Source organism: Rhinoderma darwinii, chromosome 11 (assembly GCF_050947455.1).
Source record: "Rhinoderma darwinii isolate aRhiDar2 chromosome 11, aRhiDar2.hap1, whole genome shotgun sequence".
In the NCBI taxonomy this organism is placed as follows: Eukaryota; Metazoa; Chordata; class Amphibia; order Anura; family Rhinodermatidae; genus Rhinoderma; species Rhinoderma darwinii.
The window spans coordinates 36139273-36160641 of record NC_134697.1 but is presented as its reverse complement, the minus strand read 5'-3'; the positions used below and the strand labels follow the sequence as shown (position 1 = coordinate 36160641).

The 21369-nt window shown below is 39.7% G+C and overlaps 1 protein-coding gene across 2 annotated transcripts in view; it reads right to left on the bottom strand.

Moving 5' to 3' along the window:
• Positions 1-5395: 5395 nt before the first annotated feature.
• CNNM2 (cyclin and CBS domain divalent metal cation transport mediator 2) overlaps positions 5396-21369 on the bottom strand; it is a 111184-nt gene continuing 95210 nt past the window's right edge. Inside the window, exons 6-8 of one of the 2 annotated variants that reach the window (XM_075841083.1) lie at positions 18004-18066; positions 10623-10807; positions 5396-8978 (exon numbers count right to left, since the gene is read on the bottom strand). In XM_075841083.1, coding sequence (XP_075697198.1) covers positions 8769-8978; positions 10623-10807; positions 18004-18066 — 458 coding nt within the window. In that variant the 3' untranslated portion in view covers positions 5396-8768. The remainder of the gene's footprint in view (positions 8979-10622; positions 10808-18003; positions 18067-21369) is intronic. The other variant, XM_075841084.1, reaches the window with a different exon arrangement.

The following is a 21369-nucleotide window of genomic DNA, read 5'->3' as shown; positions in this document are numbered from 1 at the left end:
TTTTTATTCCGACAGCATTTTGATGCGCTACTGATTCCTCAAAAAAACGGAACCCTTTCACAATGGTAACAAACGGAAACCATTAGCAAAGTATCTGTCACCATTGAGATTAATGGTGATGCAGAAGCTAAGGTTTCCGTCTGCCTTTCCGTTGTGGGGTACCCCAGACTGAAAGCTCCAACGGAACCCCTTAACGGAGATACAAAGCTAATGTGAACAGGCCCTTAAAACAGAGGTTTTACCAACCTTATAAAAGTCAGTGAGATATCTCCTATTCTCAGACCAGCAATACCAATTGCAGGAGGGATCCGATAAGAAAAGGGAAGGATCATAATAAGCTTGTCAAAATAGGGTGTTCTTGTGGGATTCCTTTATATGGATTGCCCAGGATTTAAAAAAAAAAAAAAAAAAAAAAAAAAAAGGGTCGGTTTTCTTTTCCAGATACAGTATAATACCACTCTTGTCCATGGGATGTGTATGGTATTGCAGTTAATTCCCATTCAAAGGAAAGTAAAGTTACAACTTAACACAGGTCATAACAAGAATGGGCTGGAAAACCCCTTTAAGTATTGTATCCCACACACTTGCTCACAAAGCAAACTTTTACTTTACTTACAGTGCTTGAATGTCCAATATTCCGTTTTTTTCCCCTTTTTTAATATTTCATCAGTTTATAAAGGTTTGCACATAATATATATATAATATTACTTTGTCTTACATTATGTTACAAATTGTCCCATTTACCATGTCTTTGCAGCTATTACTTGCATTTAATAACTTTTGAAGCCATGTGTTGGCACCCGGAAGGTGCAAGGTCTAAAATTGGGGTCTTCCCTTTTGATACTTTTTGTATTTCTACCTGATCAACTGAGCTGTGAGCTAAACGTTAAAGGGGTTGTATGAGATTAGAAAAATATAAAAACAATCTTCTTCCCGAAACTGCACCACTCTTGTCAATGGGTTGTGTCTGGTATTGCGGCTCAGTCACATTCACTTGACAGGGGCTAAGCTGCCATACCAGACGAAGCCCAAGGACAAGAGTAGTGTGGTTTCAGGAAAAAGCAGACCTTTATTCTAATATCTAATGTTCTATAAACCCCTCTAAAGAAGGACACCTTCCATTTCTCCGAAAACAAGAAATGATCCCAGGAGAGGGGTAAACATTACCAAACTTTTCTCCAAATCTACCGTTCTCGAAACGGTTTTCCTTAAGTTGGATCAGATTCTAGAAAACTGTCCTTACCAATGTGATAAGGAGGTAAAAAGATGGTCAAGAAACTTAAAAGTAATTCTTCAGTCAAAATGAAATGACTGAAGAACAAAGCAATTACAAACATTTAATATTTCTTACAACCTCAATGGGGTTGTTTGAACTCCCTAAATCAATTTAAGAAGATACTGTGTCTCCCCTGCTGCATAAGCATTGACACAGATGCTTTGTGGCAGGGGTATGACATCTTCTGGCCTCCAGGGAGGACAGTCATTCCGCCGCCTGCTTCTTCTGCTTACAGGGAATGGGCGTTGTTAAAAAACGTCAAAGTGGATGAACTTAGATGTGATCATTATTAGCTGGAGCCTGAATGTCAGAGAACCAGCTTTCTGCCGAGCAGTCAGTCCAGCTGACATGGCGGAATCGGCTTTGACGGCAAGATACAGCTTCTATGTATTCAGGATACATAGAGGCGGTATATTAAAAAAGCACATTTTTATTAAAGTCAATTGAAAAGTTTCTTAAAATCACCTAAAAGATTTTTTTTTTATAAAACTAAAAACTTTTTCCCATATCCTTTGGGGCCTGCAACCGTAAAATGTATTTGCTTTACTCTTCAGTGTATTGATTTTGACAGGAAAACCTCTTTAACTTGCACCTCTAAAAAAGTGCCAAGAAAACTAGCTGGATCCTCCAGTGTTTTTGTTGGGTTTCACACTATTATGTGCGGGAAAAAAAAAAAAAAGGGTGCATTGGAAATCCTGAGCTGGGCACATTGGAATTTCTGTCTGTATGACTAGTTGAGTCCTACAGGTGGCTACGAATAATGGCTATATAATGCTACAGATATTTTCAAGGGAATGTCCAGTTATAAAACACATCCAGAGCGGTCTGATATTATGAACCTTATTATAAGTTATTACAAATTATTTGCGGGCTGTTTTGTGAATAGCTAAAGTAATTCTGAAAGACTACCTTACAGCCTTACACTAGCTGGCCAAAGATTTGACCTTGATACAACAAACATGATTTTTTTTTCTTTTTAGACCAAATGCTCCTAGGAAAAGGGGAAAACAAAAATATATTTTTCACGATTAACTATTTTCCCATTGGAAAAATAAAAATGGGCTAATCAAGTTCTTAAATAGGAATATTAAATCAATCAACATTTGCACAAATTACATAAATTTGAGCAAATGATCCCAAATTTGAGATATTGCCCCACGATGGTACTTTTAGGAGAAATGTAAAACTAAAATTAACAGGAGTTTTTGCTAATTCATTCTATAAAAGGAATACTCCATATAAAATTGTTATGCCTAGTACAGGGCTTAAAAGGATGTGTTTAAAGAACACTAAAAGAGAGGTCATGCCACCCCCTCAGGCCCTGCACTTGGCATAACATGGTGTATCAGTATTAGGGTATGTTCACACACAAACTCAAAAACCTCTGAAAATCAGGAGTGGTTTTCCCTTGAAAACCGCTCCATATTTTCAGACGTTTTTTAAGGCACTAGAGATTTTCGCTGCGTTTTTTACGGCCGTTTTTGGAGCTGTTTTCTATAGAGTCAATGAAAAACGGCACCAAAAACGTCCCAAGAAGTGACATGCACTTTTCGCAGCCGTCGGAACAGAACGCCGTTTTTCCCATTGAAATCAATGGGCAGGTATTTGTAGGCATTCTGCTCCCGATTTTTCGGCCGTTTAAGGCCCGAAAAACGGCCATGTGAACTTACCCTTATCTGGAGTGTTCCTTTAGGTGGACATCTGGTTCACATAATTTGCTTGGTGAAATTTCACAAAATATTACTAATTGTTGTCAGTTTTTCGAGATAAAAAAAAAATATTGATTTTAAAAAGCAATTTCCAATTTCAGTTAATTGTATGTACGTCCGATAATATTATATTCATATACAAAATGGAGGCTCAGATATACTACAATAGGATATTTATGTGGGATACAAATTCAATGGATCCGTGGGACTAAGTTTCCCTAATAACCTACTGCATCGCTACCATGCACTCAATAAAGAGGAGCTGGCAGATCTTCTTAGTCTAATGTTTTGTTTATAGGGCATTATACACATTGCGGTTACCTGGGCAAGCAGCAGCAGAGACATGCAGGGAGACGGCTGGCTAGGATAAAACAAACAGGAGCTTTACAATAGACAGGAAATCTTATTACTTGTTCCCCTGGGCAACTGCTTTTCCTACAAGTCTTTACAGAAGAAGCGGCTGTCTCATCACTGTCCTGAGAAAATAAAGTTCTGTAGGAACTCAGGGGAGTCCGAGCCTCTTTTTTTTTTTTTTTTTTTAACCTGGGCCCATAACAGAGGTAAACATTACCACACCTTTCTTTTTTGGAATATTCTCCCAATTCATCTTTTTAGGTAAAAAGAAATAAAAAAAACAAACTAACTAAAACTGGGAGAACGGACTACTTTAATGTTCATGCGAGTTCAGTCTTAAGGCTGGGTTCACACTGAGTTTTTTGCAGGAGGAAAATCTGCCTCAAAATTCTGTTTGGCATTTTGAGGCAGATTTTCCTCTGCCTGCATGCCGATTTTCGCAGCATTTTTCGCCCGCGGCCATTGAGCGCCGCGGGCGTATCTTTTCTTTTTCCCACGAGCCGGTTTTTCCGCTCGCGGGAAAAAAACGCCTCCGCCTTCCATTGAAATCAATGGGAGGCATTTTTCGGCCTTTTTTTGGCACGTTTTCTGACGCGGTTTCCGCGTCAAAAAACTCTGTGTCAACTCCCCCCTAAAGGGGTTTCCCACCACAAGAAGTGATGGTATGTTGCTTCCTGACCGGTGAGGGGTCTGACTGCTGGGACCCCCATTATCCTCAGAATAAAGGGGCTGCAATGCTGCATTCATTTTAAAAAAAAAGCTGAAGGGACCTCAGTGAAATTGTTGTTGGTGCAACAGGAGACCCAGAGATCTAACGCCAACCAATCTTATTCTAGCGATATGCTATAAACATTTTATGACAATATACTTTTAAATTGTGAGTTACATAGAGAACACTACATATTATGTAAAATGCACCAAAAACCATCGGTTTTAATATTAAAGAGGCTCTGTCACCACATTATAAGTGCCCTATCTCCTACATAATGTGATCGGCGCTGTAATGTAGATTACAGAAGTGGTTTTTATTTTGAAAAACGATCATTTTTGAGCAAGTTATGAGCAATTTTAGATTTATGCTAATTAGTTTAATAGACAACTGGGCGTTTTTACTTTTTACCAACTGGGCGTTGTGAAGAGGAGTGTATGACGCTGACCAATCAGCGTCATACACTTCTCATTGTTCCAGCCCAGCTTCTTTCACTGCACAATCACACTGTAACAATGGGCTGGAACAATGAGAAGTGTATGAGGCTGATTGGTCACTGATTGGTCAGCGTCATACACTCCTCTGTACAACGCCCAGTTGGTAAAAAGTAAAAACACGCCCAGTTGTCTATTAAGAAAACAATTAGCATAAATCTAAACTAGCTCATAACTTGCTCAAAAAAATTGTTTTTCAAAATGAAACCACTGTTATCTACATTACAGCGCCGATCAGATTATGTAGGAGATAGGGAACTTATAATCTGGTGACAGAGACTCTTTAAGATAGTTTATACAAGCCATCAAATTCAGTCATTCTGTGTGTATTAATTGGCAAACTACGGTTCCAATAGCAATCAGCAGAATTGTGAATACAGCTGTGGAGTATAATATAGGCTGCAACTCAGAACAAGATAAGTAATGAAATATATTTACAAAGTTACTTAACAGTATTTTAGGTCTATTCTTTGGGTAAACTGTGAAATGGTGAACAAACACTATAAAAAAAGTTAAACAATTCTAATCAGGCATTTGTCTCAGATACATAGCTTAGAAGGAAGGGAGGACCGTTCATTTACAAGCACAAGAGGATATAGAAAAATAACTATCTAGGCACACATTTGCTTTACCTCTTACATAGCAGCATCGCTTCTCTGGTATAACAACTCAATTGCATCTAAGAAGAAAATACAGAGCAGATCTAAAAAGATTAGCGTTTTCTAATTGTTGTACACAATAAGCATTTTAGTGTGGTTTTTTTGTGTGTTTTTTTAGGCATTAATTTGAACATATTCGACAAAAATAAATAAATCTATGGAACGTTCTTATATCCATTATCTAAAAATCCTGCAGTGGTTTTGCTTTTTAATTTGGGGAAAAATAAATTCTAAAAATATAATTCTAACCGATTCTTTTTGGAAATAAATAAATAAAAATGTGGCTTCATGCTGGGTACAAGCACTAGAAGTTGCATACATTTTTTTTTCTTACATAAGCAGCCAATACCATAAGGTCATGCAAAAAGCTACTTAAGACGAAAGTAGCTATTTTGCAGAAAGCATCAATATGTTATGGAATGCAGCTCATCAGTTCACCAACAACCAAATATATCAGCGAGGCACTGGTCCCAGGTGAACTTTTAGGCAAAGCTGAACGGGCAACTTTATGGGGATTGGGAGTGATATCTGCTGGCCGAAACAAATTTTGTTTTGTATGGAAAGATTTTTGCTGGTTAAGGACTTTTATTTCTGTCCACAAAAGGCTTCCCCCAGTGTATGCAGGAGATGTCCAATAGAAATTGGTGCTCGTTTGGTACAATTTGCAAAAAGATACAGCGATGCTTAAGTCTGTAATGTAACGGCACCCAAGTATGCTTGTTGCAATTGCTTATGACCACAATGAATGTCGATATACATCACAATCTGAGACAGAGTGCCAATACACATTTCCAACATTTCAAGACCGAAAAAGGTATACAATGGCATGTACAGGATACAATGGATGCCTAAATGACAGTGTTCTGTTTAACTGTACAACCATGGGATTTTAATGATGACTAGCGCAAAGGTGTTGATGCCCTTGGCAACCCATCAGATACCAGCTATCATTTATTTTATTTAAATGACTGGTTGCTGGGGTCAACACTACCCGTTCTATTTGCAATATAGGTTATACGATCAGGCAGATTTGTTAGAACATATGGAAATACACGTAATGTACTCAAGTAGTTGCTTCATTATTCACATATAAGGACTAAGGCGGTAAGCATTTCAAATAACCTATTACAATTAAAAAAGTAGAATAGTGCAATACAATTTCTTGGTACCTATACATTTTAACAATTTGGACAACAACGAAAATATTTAGCAATTTATAATCATAGTCTGGACACCACATTTTAAAAAGGGACAGAGCTACTGTGCACGAGACTATTGTATCATATATGAAGTTTATCCATCAATTAAAGGGTTATTGCAATGATAGCATCTGCTGACATGTCAATCACATCAGTCGGGGTCTGGGACCACTGAAGATCTCCAAAACCAGAGTGCGTCCTGGTGTTTGGTCCCATGCATGAAGGACCATATCTTCAAGGAAATTATTGGAATCTCTAAGCCAGCCATACACTTGAGTCAACTGTCAGAGGACATGCATTTCTACTGACTTAAACGTGCACACTCTGCTCAGCGTACATGTTAACTTCATTGGGGAGAGGGGGATAAGCTGCTGCCAGACCCCTCTGTAAGCAGCTTACCTTATTTGGGAACAAAGAATTGGGCATGTTGAAATACAACATTCCCAATCCCCCTTTCTCCTCTGAGAGACAGGAGTCCCCCATACACGAAAGATAGTGGTTGATCCTGCGAAAAATTAGCAGGTTTGTCTGACTTGTGTACGGCCACCTTAAAAGTGGGAAAAAACGCTCAATTGACATGGGCGCTGATTGACGTGACATATCTTTGGAATACCTCTTTAAACGCAATGGAGTCAACTATTTTGTTAGCTCAATAATTATGCATTAAAAAGCAGTCAACCAATTGTACAATATTACTGTGGATTTTCTTTCAGGGACTGAACCAATATTTATGAGAAAGCAGATAGACTATGCCATGAGGTTTTCACTGTTTCCTATAGAAGTCAGCATTTTCGTGCCAACGGACCAGTTGTTGGCAAGCATTGGAGAGACCCATTTTGATAGCTGGACTAGTATGTAGAGTATTAGCTGGCGAGGATACGTGGGGATAGTCATAAGTCCTGACAAATTAATGAGATCGACTTGATCCCAGGGAATAGACTAGGATCTCACAAACGTTCGTTCAGCCCACAACATGCCTGCAATTATTTAAACACATCCGCTGGAATACCTGAACTCACATTGATCAAATGTAAGGAACAAAAGTTTAAATGGCGCAGTAAATCTCCAAACTCAAATCATTTATGAACAGATGTGGTCAATGTAAGCCAGTAGCCTCAAGCTAATCCATCTATAGTAAGAGGTTTCAAATGTGGAGCAGACCACAGCAACCACAAATTATTTCTCTTAGAGTAGTCTTAAAGGAATAGTCCATAAAAAAGGGTCTGTTTTTTGGGTTTTTACCCAGAAACCGTGCCACTTTTGTCCAGGGGCTGTGTCTGGTATTGCATCTCAGCACTAATCACTTGATTAGACAATAGACAAAAGTGGCGTTGTTTCTGGAAAAAAGTAGACCCTCTTTTGTAATCCTGTAAAACCACTTTAATACTTAGCATTTTGATATTAGTGGATATATAGTACCAGACAAAATAAGTAACAAAAACATTGGAATATCAGAATTATAGGACAGTCAAGTTTAAAATTTAGGGAACAGTTTGGCAAGTTTAGCATATATCAGACCACATTGTGGCATTTACAGGACAAGATGGCTCAATTGGAAGTTTCTACTTTAATTTTCAACTTAATAATCCACACTTATATAGGGAAATTCTGCTTCTATAACAGCACCATTCTCAGGGTTATAAACCCAATTCTCATCAAACGGCTGGACTGCATTGGGTCACAAATTCCGTCTGGAACCCCAATAGGTTTCTCAGAAGTAGCAACTCTTTCCTTATTTATTAGGAAGAAAATATTTGATAGTGTCTAAATTAAAAAAATAAAATGTATATATATATATAATGTGTGTGTGTGTGTAACGTTTTAGCACTTTAATGTACGTATTGTTCTGTTAGCTAATACTGCAAAGCTAAAACATTTTTTTTTTTAGTTCTAATGTCACTTTGAGAATCATCCCATCACCCCAGTAATACCTTTTGAATTAGCAATTAGGGAAGTTCTACTCATGACCACTATTAGGCGTGCAGACCACATATTTATAGCAGGAAATATTTGAGTAATACATTTACAGAACAAACAACTGCAATAAGACTGGAGTGAATTTCAAGAAGTAGGGCAAGAAGAGAAATAGATTTCTTTCCAATTTTTCGTGTTAAAGGATTATCATTTTTGGTCTCATATCATTCCCTATCTTATAATGTGTTCGCTCTTAAGAAACGTGTCTCCCGTGCATAAGCTCATCAGGTCCTGCCACTGCTGGGCTCAGAATCTTTGGTCTCAGGATGCTGGATGATACGTGGCAGATACACGTACTCAATGTATTTTCAGTCGCAGAGAATGGAATCCAGGAATGAAGCTGGAGTCTGCAGTGGAGATAGTCCTGAATTTTAGCAAGCTGCATGACACTGGCTCAAATGGGCCCTTCATTGTGCATACTGTGATTGGACTTGTTGTGTGAAACACAGTTCTGTTCATTTAGCAGATTTGCGGTTTCTTCAGCTAACCCGTCATGTAGCTCCGTTAGAGTCATTTCAATTTTAGTATTTTCACTGTCTGAGGATTGTGGGGTTTTGTCCATTCGTGAAGCCATTAGGGCATTTTGGTACTGCTGTCTTGTAACCTATTGTGCCGTTTTAAAAAAATAACAAATAAAAAATAATAAATACTACAAGATTAAAAGAATCAGCAACAGGAATGATTAAAGAAAGATCCCAACATAGTAATATTTCAAGACGAATTGAACAAAACAAATGTTATTCTACTTAATATTGATTGTTTTTGCTAAGTGACTTTTGCAGTCAGTGCTCAACCTCCTATCGTAGCCTGCTTTAATAGAAAAATACTTTATCCTTTTCCTGCTTGCCCATTCTCGCACCTGGTAGTCCCTCTTACGCATTCTTTCACACTGTCTCTATCCCTTTTATGAATTCCCTCCCCCCATCCAGCTATCCCTATACCACTTACCCAGCTTTCGTCATATCCATTCCTCCACCCAAATATCTCTTTATTCCACTACCAAAAACGATCCCTCTATTTCCTCAGCTTATTACATGGTCCTTTCCACCACCTCCAAGCCTTGTTTACAGTTATGGCATCCAGCTACCAGTACTTGATCCCACCACCTAGCTATCACAATATTCCATTACCCCTCATCCTGCCTGCTTGCCTGCATCCAATCCTCCCTGAGTTATTCTTCTATAGTTTTCCCTGTCCAGCTATACTTAACATCTATGTGTTTATGCTTCTCATGTAGAACGGTTTATACACTCCAAAAATTGAAATTGCAACAAGAGGCTAAAGTTTTGTAATTGTGGAAATCAAAGGATCAATAGACATGTTAAATGATATGCAAAAAAAAAAATATAAACAAAATAAATCAAACACCTTGATTTATTCAATATAGAGCATGAGCCATGCCACGCGCAGACATACACGCACTTCCTTGCCTTGGCAGCTATCAATGAAGTTATTAATGGTTGTCTGAGGGATGTTATGTCACGCTGAATACACTTGGACACGCAAATCATCAAGATCGGCTGCTGCTCTTTGCAATTGATGACCAATGACGTCCCAGATGTGCTCGACGGGAGACGAGTCTGGAGACCCTGCAGGCCATGTTAGCACGTTTAGGCCACGCAGGCTGCGTACAGTAGCACGAGGAAAATGGGGCCTGGTCCTGTTGAAAGACAGCTTCTGGGACACTTTGGATAAATGGCCATACCGCTGTACCTGAAATTAAGACTAGAGGGGTCTGTCTACAGTACATTATACGAACCCACACCATACTGAATAGTGCGGACTTCTCAGCCTAAGCACGTAGTGATCAACCAAGATCTCTCAGTTCAAGGTTTCTGTACCTCTCAGTTTGCAACAAGTGGTGATAACCGACATGTCGATGAACAGGAGGCATCGCACAATCATCCCTCACCACTTCATTTGATTTTTGAGATTTCTTGTAGTTAAAAAATACGTTGCTTTCAATCTGGCTTTTATGCCCCTCCGACATGCCACAGATTGGAGCTAGGTGCTTGAAAACGTGATAATTTGTAGATCTTAGTGATACTGGCCACTTTCTTAATTTGCATAACCTTACGGCTTGCCCTTCTTGGTACTGCAATATCAATGTTGAGAAGTGTATATGACTGCATTGGTACAAATAATTTAGTTTAACACTGAAAAAGACTTGTGTGTGACATTACAAATAATAGAACACAAATACATTAGAAAATTCATGAATGCAAAAAAATATTAGAACATATATTACCTTGACAAACTGCATGTCCGTTATGGCTCTCACAGAATAATCGGGAATATATACTTGCAAAAACGAAGCATTTAGCTGGTTGTTACTGCTCCCCAGTGTTGGTGTGACAGCATCGATTCGATCACTTCTATTTAGAGATTCTGAATGATTTAGTCCACAAGGGCGAGGTGGTGACTTATTCTCCGCTGGCAGAGAGTAAAGGAAAACATATCTTAAATTTTGCAGGTGAGAAAACAATTTCACAAAGCAGTTTTCCGATATTTGCCAATTTTCTTGGGAGGTTTTGTACGAACACAGTGAATGGAGTCCTTTGAGCAAAGTCCACCTTTACCAGATTCTTAAAGGGGTTTTTCCACCTTCTGACATCTGATGACCTATCCACCGGATAGGTCATCAGTTCATGATCTGTGGGGGTCAGACACCCGAACCCTGCATAGATCAGCTGGTCCAGTGTCTCCGTGCACCGGACGTACATGCCGGAAGCACTTGGCTCCGTCCACAGAAGAGCGGCTGAGCTGCAGTACTGCAGCACGGCCGCTACGCTATGTACAGAGCCAACTGCTTCCGTGTTCCGTACATAGCATTATGTGCCATAACATCCGGTCCACCTGAGCGGCTTATCGTGTGGGTCTGGGTGTTGGACTAACACCGATATACTGATGACCTATCCGGTGGATACTGTAGGTCATCAGTTGTCAGAAGGTGGACAACCCCTTTAATTGTGGTGAAGAGAAAAAAAACAATTGCATTTGAGCCACCTAAAACAACCAATCACGATGATCAACTGGTTGCCACAGGTCTTGCTCCTGGAAGCTGCCACTGACCATTCATGCTAGCCATGCAAGTGAATGGGCAGCCACATAAGTCATTGCCAGACCGGTTCGCCAGGTCGAGAGCAGCTTTTGCTTAGCAGATCCCTGCTCGGTAACCCCCCCCTCTGTGACATCTATATGCCATAATCAGGTATATGCACAGAGGTGGTCTTTCCGAAACAACCCCTTTAACCAATTAAGTTTATCCCAATAGTAAATACGCAGATGACTTATTTCAAACAGTATTCTGATGGGGACCCTTTGACCTCACCAAATGGAGGTGGCTGATTATGAAGAAAAGCACCTGCAACAAATTATGGACTAGAAAGATTAAAGAGGAAGACATCTGCATCAGGCTTAGTTTCTGAATACATACTAGACTAATATTTAATAATCCAATAAACGAAAAAAAAAAAAGGAAAAACAATATTATTCCATATCAATTCACATGAAAAAATAGACAATAGTCTTATGTTGTACCCTAGAAAAAGTGTTGAGCTATACATTTCTAACGAATATACACATTTTTACAAGGCTTCATATGGTTACATAAACGCAGTTGTGAGAAGCACTGCAAGCTAAACGGAGACAAGATGATTGACAATGTAATATTAAAAAGGAAAAAGTAACTCACCCTAAGGCGACAAAGGCACAACTCATTAAGGGCATGGCGTGTCATAGTCATGCAAGCTGTGCAAATAGTTCTCATTCCAGTCAATACTTTATTAGTGCCACAGTAGTGAAAGAATGGTACAAAGATAGTAGAAAGTATATAGAGGAGGTTATGACCATGGTGGAGGATACTACACAAGAAACAGCAGCAATAGATCCACAACAGACAAATGAGTTTGTAAAGGTTGAATATATACATCACAGTCCAGAGTGGTCTCTGGCTTACTACACTGGTCATTAAAGGGGTTATCCAAAAAAAATTATTTATTGAATGACAAAACCTGCCAACCACCACAAAGCACAATGCCAAGCGGCAAATAGAGTGGTATAAAGCACGACGCCACTGGACTCGTCATTCCACAGAACAGATTTCCACTGCTTCACTTTTCTCTATCTGGATGTATGATGGACGGGTCCAGGTTGGCGAACGCCAAGAGAATGTTACCTGTCTGACTGCATTGTGCCAACTGTAAAGTTTGGTAGAGGGATAATGCTAAGGGGTGCTTTTTCACGGGTTGGCCTAGGCCCCTTTGTTCCAGAGAAGGGAAATCTTAGTGCTTTAACATACCAAGACATCTTGGACAATTGTATGCTTCCAACTTTGCAGGAACAGTTTGGTGAAGGCCCTTTTCTGTTCCGGTATGACTGTGCCCCAGTGCACAAAGCAAGGTCCATAAAGGCATGGTTAGGAGAGTTTGGCAGAACTTGACTGGCCTGCACAGAGCCCTGACCTTAACCCCATTCAACACCTTTGGGATGAACTAAAACAGAGATTGCGAGCCAGGCCCTCTTGTCCAATATCCGTGTCTGACCTCACAAATGCTCTTCTGGAGGAATGGGTAAAAAATCCCCACAGACACTCCAAAAAACTTGCAGAAAGTGTGGAAGATGTTTTAGCTGCAAAGGAGGAACCAACTCCATTAGAATGGGATGTCATAGAAGCTCCTCTAGGTGTAATGTTTAATACTTTTCTCTATCTAGTGTACTTCTATGGTGTTATTTCTCTGTAGAGATCCTCTGATCATTCCTGCCCAAAATGTAATATGCCACAGTTAAGGTTGAAAAAAATAAAAATAAAAAAAAAAGACACAGGTCCATCAAGTCCAACCTATAATCCTACCGTGCTAATCCAAAAGGAAAGCAAAACCTCCATGAGTTTGATGCCAATTTCTCCAAATGTGACCATCAGAATAAATCCCTGGCTCAACGTCCCATCTCCAGAATCTAGTACTCATAACCTATAATATTATACTATTCAAGTAAGACATCAAGACCCTTCTTGAACTTGTTCAAAGAATCAATCAGAAGATTTATTGCACTGCTTTTGGACATGCCCTTCTATTAACTCGTTTTGGTTAAAAATACAACAATTTGTTTCAGGTTCACTTTCTCTCCATTGTCCACTTCCTCTCAAATGGGGGCTTTTTTGGTATCTTGCCATCATCTATTATAAATATCCCGAAATACCATAAAAAAAACTGCTGTACTGTGTCAGCAGCTGCGAGAAAAACAACCCTACAGGTTTGGGACTGCTCCTCCAACTCATTGTTTTTTGTATTTTTTTTTTTTTAAACTATCTTATTTGTTTCAGATGGACTGGGTGGAGACTACCTTCGTAAAGAAAGACGTTTTGGAAATTTTTCAATTATGGGATAAATTTGTACTCCTTTTGCCATCATATTTGAAACAAACTCACAAATTGCTTTGGTTCTACTACTTGGTACTTGGAGGGTCTATTGATGGGTGATGCACCATTCACTACATAGTCCTTCTCTTCGTGTGTTGTGCTTTACCATTGGATGAGACGCGTGTCAACCTCCCCTCCCATTCCCTCCCCTTTTTGCCTAATCTTCTGTATCCCCTGGTTTCCTCGCTGCAGATGGCTTGCTCCTTGAAAAAAAAAAAAAAAAAAAAATACTGCTTATTGCTTGTTTGGGTAAAATCCTACATACAAAGCTGCTCAATGTCTCAAGCTGAAACCCCTGGGCCCCTATCCTCCTTATCCATATAACCTCTTGGTTTATTTAGTTAATAGATAGAGGGTCACCTCTATTCTTGCACAAGGATATCAATTGGTCATGGGGTGCGATTGATGAGGAGCAAAGAATTGATATGTTTGCTATAAGAGTCTCAACCAGCACTGAATCCAAAAACACAGGGAAAATATAATGTAAAGATTTATACTTCAGTATTTTGTACCAGTGTTTTGATGCTAAAATCAAAAGTGGATGCAAAAAAAAGAACAAATCTACAATGTGTGAATGGGACCTTACAATAATAGTATTTTAATAAGGGATCCTGAGAGTTCACTTTTACGAATTGATCTAATTAGCAGGATTTCGTACGGTTGGACTTTACATAGAACCTAATTGTACTCCTAGAATTATAATGTCCATAATAAGTTGAATTAAAAACCTATGGACCTTAATGTTTCAAATAGTCAGGGTAAATCCAAAAGTTCCATTGTGGATGATGCACCCAAACATGTACAATTGGTCATTTTACGTTTGTACTTAAACAAATCAAGTTTATTTCATTGTTCTGATTGTGACCGACGGCCTACATAAAGACAAACTCTGTCCATATACCATTTAAAATGGCTTATCCTGTAAATCATATTCATTCCAAAAGTCCTGAAAAGAGGTTAATAAAGTAAATTTGCAGAGTTTCTAGCATTAAAAATACCTCTCATGAACTTCTGCTTTCCTGTGTCCCCTTTGGTGTTGCTGATAATCTGTGATGCTGGGGCAGGCTCTGGTCAGAATCAGTCTCCTTTCCCCTCTGGCAGCGGATAATATAGTCCTTTATTACTTTCCAGTCCAGCTTTACAATCCCAGCAAGCCGAGGAGTCTCAGCTATACTACCATGCTACTGCGGAGGCTCGTATCCTTCCCTGACAAGCAGAAAGCTATTTCTTTTGGCTGCTCTGCAGTGAATGGAGGATCCATATGCAGAGACCTGACTGTGGGGATAGTGTCTGAGCATGCGTGTGCACCAGCACTCAGCTCATTAGGTAGACCTGCCCCTTACTATACACTTTGAACACCAGGTGGTGCCATACAATGTAAGTAAATGCCATAAACCTTCACAGGCGGTGTCATAAAGGGGGGGTTCTTAACTCTGGACCGCTCTATGAGCAAGGGCCGCACACAAAGAGCGGCTCTTGCGCTAATGCACTCTAGCTGTCCATGAAGTACATGGTTGGCCATTCAATTGATAGAACATTATTTAGCAAGTGGCTGTCTTTTCGAGAAAACCATATTAATAAAACATATCTACCTCATATGTACCCTAAGCAAATAATATAGATTCATATCAGTATATGCTTTGAAGGACAGGAATCTTAAAAAGCATGTTTGCTAGTTATATTAATTTAAAGTTAAAAAAACATGACAAGGTGTTTGATCACTATGAAACATGTAAATTGAAAGAAACATACTTTAGATTATTCCCCAGTTTTTAATTAAAGAGAGATTATTGCATAGTTATGAGAAAAAAAAATTCTGGCAAATTGTCAAAATCCCCAGGAGGCAAATAAGTGTCTGGAATGTGACCATTCTGAGACGGCCAGGAGAAAAAGACCATTGATGTCACCTGCGTGTGGACAGGGTCACAATACCTAAAACGTGGCATTCCTTTTGTCGACTACATTTGTAAATTCATGTTTATTCAAGAAGCTTAAAGGAAGAAACTGGAGACATTTCAGATGAAGACTACGAAGCAAACGTGAAAGCGCTATAATCTTAAAAAGGGTTTATCTAGTTTTCTGTAAATAAAGCTTAACCTCTTTAAAAGTGCTTTCTAATATGTTGTGTTTTAAATTCCTCAGTTTTCAAGATCTACAAGAGTATCATATTATTTAAAGGAGTCATATCATGGTATCAGGCATGACATGCTAGCCATTAAATTTATTAAACGGGTTGTCCACGACTGGGCAACTGATGACCTATTCATCAGTATATGACCAGTGCAGGTCCGACACCCGGGACCCGCAACAATCAGCTGCCCCTGCTGCCTCCGTGCACCGGATGTTTTGATCGGTACGCAGTAGTTTGAGCCGGAAGCAGATGGCTCCGACCACTGCATAGCGGCCATTCTGCTGAGCTGCAGTACATCTTCAGTAAATCAATGTTGCCATGGCCATGTTGGGCATAAAACTGTACGCAGTATTTATCATGGTCCATGAGGTTATTTATCTTAGGGAAAAAACTGGGAGGTCATCAAAATGTGGTTTTACACAGGTAGATATTCCCCCTGTTTTTAACACCTATTAGCGAGCGCCAATCGACAATACAGCTTGTCGATCAGTGCTCATTTACTCCACAATCGCTACTACCATAGTTTGTCCCCATGCATTTGCATCTTGTCGGCAGCACGTCTTCTGCATGCACAGGGAGATGTGCTGTTGACAAGCGAGCATTTTTAAGGATGAATAAAAGATCCGATCAGTTGATGAACGAGGTGGATTCAGACATCATAGTCATGGTGATTAGTGTGAGGTCAATTTTTAGCACAACCATTACGATGTAAGCATTGTTATGTCAGCATTAAGCACTGTTGGCATAAGGTGCTTTTACACGTCCCGATACTGCTCGGAAAAACGAGCGCCGATCGACAATACATCACGTCAAATCAACGCTCTTTAGCCTCTTAAAGGCCATTTTACATGGGCCAATGTTCGGGTGAATGAGTGCACGAACTCTCATCGGCTGATATAATCTTTTATGCGACCGTAAAAATGGTCGCTAGTCGGCAGCACATCACCCTGTGTAAACAGGAAAACTGCTGCTGACAAGATGCAAATGTACGGCGACGAACAATCGTAACGATCATTCGGCCCACACTCCTGATCATTTCTCGATTTTAATGGGGAAAATTAGCATTTATTAACCAGCTGTATTGTCGACCGCTTGTTAATAGGTGGCGAATACCTGCTAGTGTAAAACCACCTTTATACAGGGAGATGTGCTGCTGACTAGCGACCATATTTGTGGCTGCATTAAAAAAAAAAAAAAAACGTACGTCCTAGTGCAGGGGGAGAATTATGGAGCGCTCCATACTGTGCGGGTGTCCGCTATATATCGACACCTGGAACTAACAGCCAGGAACAGCGATCACGCTGTTCCTGGTCGTTTAACCCCTCAAATGCTGCGGTCAATCGGTACTGCAGCATCTGAGGCGTTGAAAAGAGGGGGGCAGCCCCCTCCGACAACTCATTAAGCCCACATATGACTATTGATGGAAAAATAAAAAAAAGAGTTAAGGCAGAAAGTGAAAAACAAAAAAAATGGCTCAGACCTCAAGTGTTTGCTCATTTATCAACTGATCGGGCAAATGAGCGTGTGTAAACAGGGCAGCGATCATTGACCTGTGTAAAAGGCCTGATAGTCAGTATTCTGCTACCGATTTCAGAAGACAGAATGAGGTCATCATTCTGATGTCATAGCTACATTGGTCTCCATATTGAGGTCACTATTTTCAGGTAAGCATTATGCCATCATGGTTATGGTAACTACTGCAATGTCATCACCGCTGTTACAAACACTGTCAGCGTAACCACTGTGAACAGTAAAGTGGTTCTTCAGTATAGTGTAAATGACGCCTGTCCTTTGTAGGTATAGACTAAAGCAGTGCGGTTATATTCCCGATTACATACAGATGTATCCACATAAGACTATCCTAGGGAGTCCTGATCAAGTGCTGAGGGTTCCCCTTACCAGAACTATACCTTACATGGCAATATAACAACATGTATCATTTCAAAAGCATGCATGGCATTTTGGGGGTGGGGAAGTTGACATAGTTGAAGGCAGGTCCACAAAAAAATTTATGAAATGGGAGCAGAGTGAAAAAAAAATAATTTTGTGTAAGAAGAAAATGAATAGAAACAGGCATACCTGGAGAACCAGCTAATGATTCTGTCCTGCTGACAACAAAGGTACGAGACAGTGACAAGGGAACTGCAATCAAGGAAAGAAGAGATAAGAAACCATAACAAGAGGGACCAACCTCCTGCACCAGTATATTGTTTCCATTACATGTGAAGAGGAGGACAAGCAATGGAGGCAATGAGAAAGGTCTATCAGTGCCTACCGAATGGAAGGGCTGATCTCCTAAACATACCAAACAACCAATGATGCGGAAACTGGTGTAGAAGGCTCCGTAAAAGGAGGGAGGAGGAAAAGTATTTTTTTGCGAAATTACAAAACAGATAATTTCTAACAGTAAACTTATGTTTATGTATCTATTACATCAACATTACACCATATTTAACCAGTGTACTGTACACCAAAAAAAGTTAGGTTTGTTTGTTTATGTTGTACAAAATTTCTTTAATTCTATTTCTATAATTTCTTTATAAAGAAAAAAAACTTTAAAGGTCTGTAAGAATTAAAAAAGCCTTTAAAGCTGATCTTGAGGGTCCTGCTGGTGAGAAACCCACAATCAGATATTACTAGAAGAAAGGTTTTGTCAGAGCTGCTTTCAATGGGTGTCCATTATGTTTGCAGTCTTTGAGGCATAGAGCAGCAGCCATCTTCAAACAGATGTGGGGGACTCCTCATAACTAGATCAGCATGCCATGATAAGGTAACCCTTTTAATATCAATTTTTATACTTCTGGACCCGGTGACGCTGATGTTTTGTAAGTTGTCATGCCATGTGTCTTCCTGATGGAGAGCCTGCACTGAATGGTGTCATGATCCAGCCTACAGAATGATCTCTGTAGAGGACCAGATGGTTCATGATGCCACTCTCTGCAGGCCTATGGGTTGCTGTACCTCTGGTGAAGAAGAATTATTTTTTTTTTCTTAAAGAGGGAAGGGAGTTTGTTTTTAACTTGAAACATTAAAAATGTATTTTCCAGAACCAGCACAACTCTTGTCCATGGGTTATGTCTGGTTTTGCAGCTCCACATCATGCACTTCAATAGGTGGTCTCAAACATTTGTTGATAGCCTTTCCCATATGTGTGAATACATACATAGCGGTCAATCACTGGGTTTAAGAGTCCAATGGGCGGACCTACTCAGAGTTAACAGGGATTTAAAGCAATAAATTACAGATTATCCGGATTCTTTTTGCACACCACTAAATATCAATTTGCCCAGCTCCTCCTCCTGTATAACATGCGGTCTCCACAAAGGACATTCTGTTTCAAGTGGCAGGTTCCCTTTAATTATATAACATTTTATTTTATTAGTTAAATGACAAACTATTAGAATATCAAAAACACAACACATTATTAAGCCAACTTTTCAAGCTTGTATCAGAATATGAGCAAAAAAAAAACAAATTATTGAATTAGGAAAAAGATGCTGTGAGTTAGACCCATAAAAAGGAGAAGGATCAACCAACTTCACCCAGGACAAGAGTAAATAATACAGCTATTTAAAAATGGAACCTGCCAGCAGTTTTGAATGGAGGGCATTTTAAACAAACTTTTGCCTCGGTCATGGAAATTGCACGCGCTGATCGCAAGTGTTCTTGCCCTTCACGCTGCCAGCCTCGCCCCTCTGCTCTGACAACTCTAGCGGTCTCCCATTTGGTCACTAGAGCAGCGTGTGGCACTTGTGACCGCCGCGGTAGGGAAACCAAAGGTTGGTTTCTCGGTCATGCAACTTCCACGATGAAGAAAAAAAAAGGTATGTATAAAATGCACTTCTACCCTCCCCAATAATCGCTCAGTCAGCAGTTTTGGAGGTATCAAAACTCCTGACGGGTTCCATTTAAGGTGCAGTTAAAGGGTATTTTAGACAAAAGACCTCCATAACATTTTAATTAGAATAGTGGAGACAGGCAGCTGTGACGGATTGGTCCTATTCTGTGTTCTCCATGGGGATGCGGAGGGGGGGGGGGGTGACTGTGCATGCCCTGCTCTTCATGGAAATGCCTGCTAATTTCAGAGGAATGGACAAGGCCACCTCCCCAATGAAAACATGACAACCTCGTTCTTGAGATGAGGGTGCCATAGGCAATCCACCAAATGAAACGGGGCATAACTCATCACAAACTCCTTTTTATTTGTTGTGCAGTATGGCAGTTTTCTTTCCTGCCCCGTTCACATACGAATAATCTAATATTTTATTAGACTGGAGGCGGAAGGAGGTATGAGCTCAGAGTACTAATTAGAAACTTCTATAAAATTATTTTTTACATTGGTTATATTGGAAAGCAATTATTTTGGTCTTCTTACATATTTTTACTTATCACCTTCCTCCTGGAGGATCTCTACCACTTAAAGATGACCTGTCACCTCTCCTGAGAGGTCTATTTGAGTAAATACTTTTATTCCTCGTGAAATAACAATTCTGGAACATATTTTTTTAGAACTCTGTTGTGCCATTCCGGTTATTCCTCCTAGAAATGTATGAATAAATTGACAACTGGGTGCTACCCTTCCACTTGTCAATGAGGTGTGTCCCTACACATTCTGTTAGCACGGATTGGACATGGTCAGAGTGTAGGGACACACCTCCAACTGGTAACACCTAGTTGTCAATTTATTTATAACTTTCTAGGAGGAATAACAGAGGAAAGGCACCACAGAATTCTAAGAAAATATGTCCCAGAATTGTTCTTTTATGGGGAATACAATTATTTACGAAGGTAGACAATATACACATACATGCACACTCCAAATTACATTGCAGCAGGTTTACTAAATTGTCCTTTCAATAGAGAAGAGTGGAGCAAGAGGAACTCTATATCGTTGGCCATAGTATCTTTCACAAATCTGGACTAGTTAGTGAGTAAACCATAATAGCCAACTATTTCAGAATTAAAAAGTGATTTTCAGGACATGCCCGTTTGTTCAAAATGGCAGGCAAACGGCAAGAAATAATAATGTATACTTGGCTACATTTTGTTTTTTTTCCCCTGAGCGAAAACAAGGACACAGCAACGTTACATCCACAGTGCGTCATCAACTGGCTAAAGCAGAATACTACATAACTATGAACGTAACATCACAGCTATCTACAATCATTGCACAACAGGCACATGATATGGCGTCACTATGGACATAATGTTATTGCAGTCTAGTTGTCACAATGTAGCGCGGGGGACCGGAGAAGAATGTTTAACGGTAAATATATTACAAGCCGTTAGAAGTCCCAAATAGATATTCGTTTTTGTAGTATAGTATATATTGTACAGATAGGAGTCTATTGACAGAATGTTTGGGGTGTCCGTTCAGTGTCAAGCTGGGAAACACTCAGCGTATACACCGAACAGGTCCATAGTGCTCTATAAATCCAAGGGATG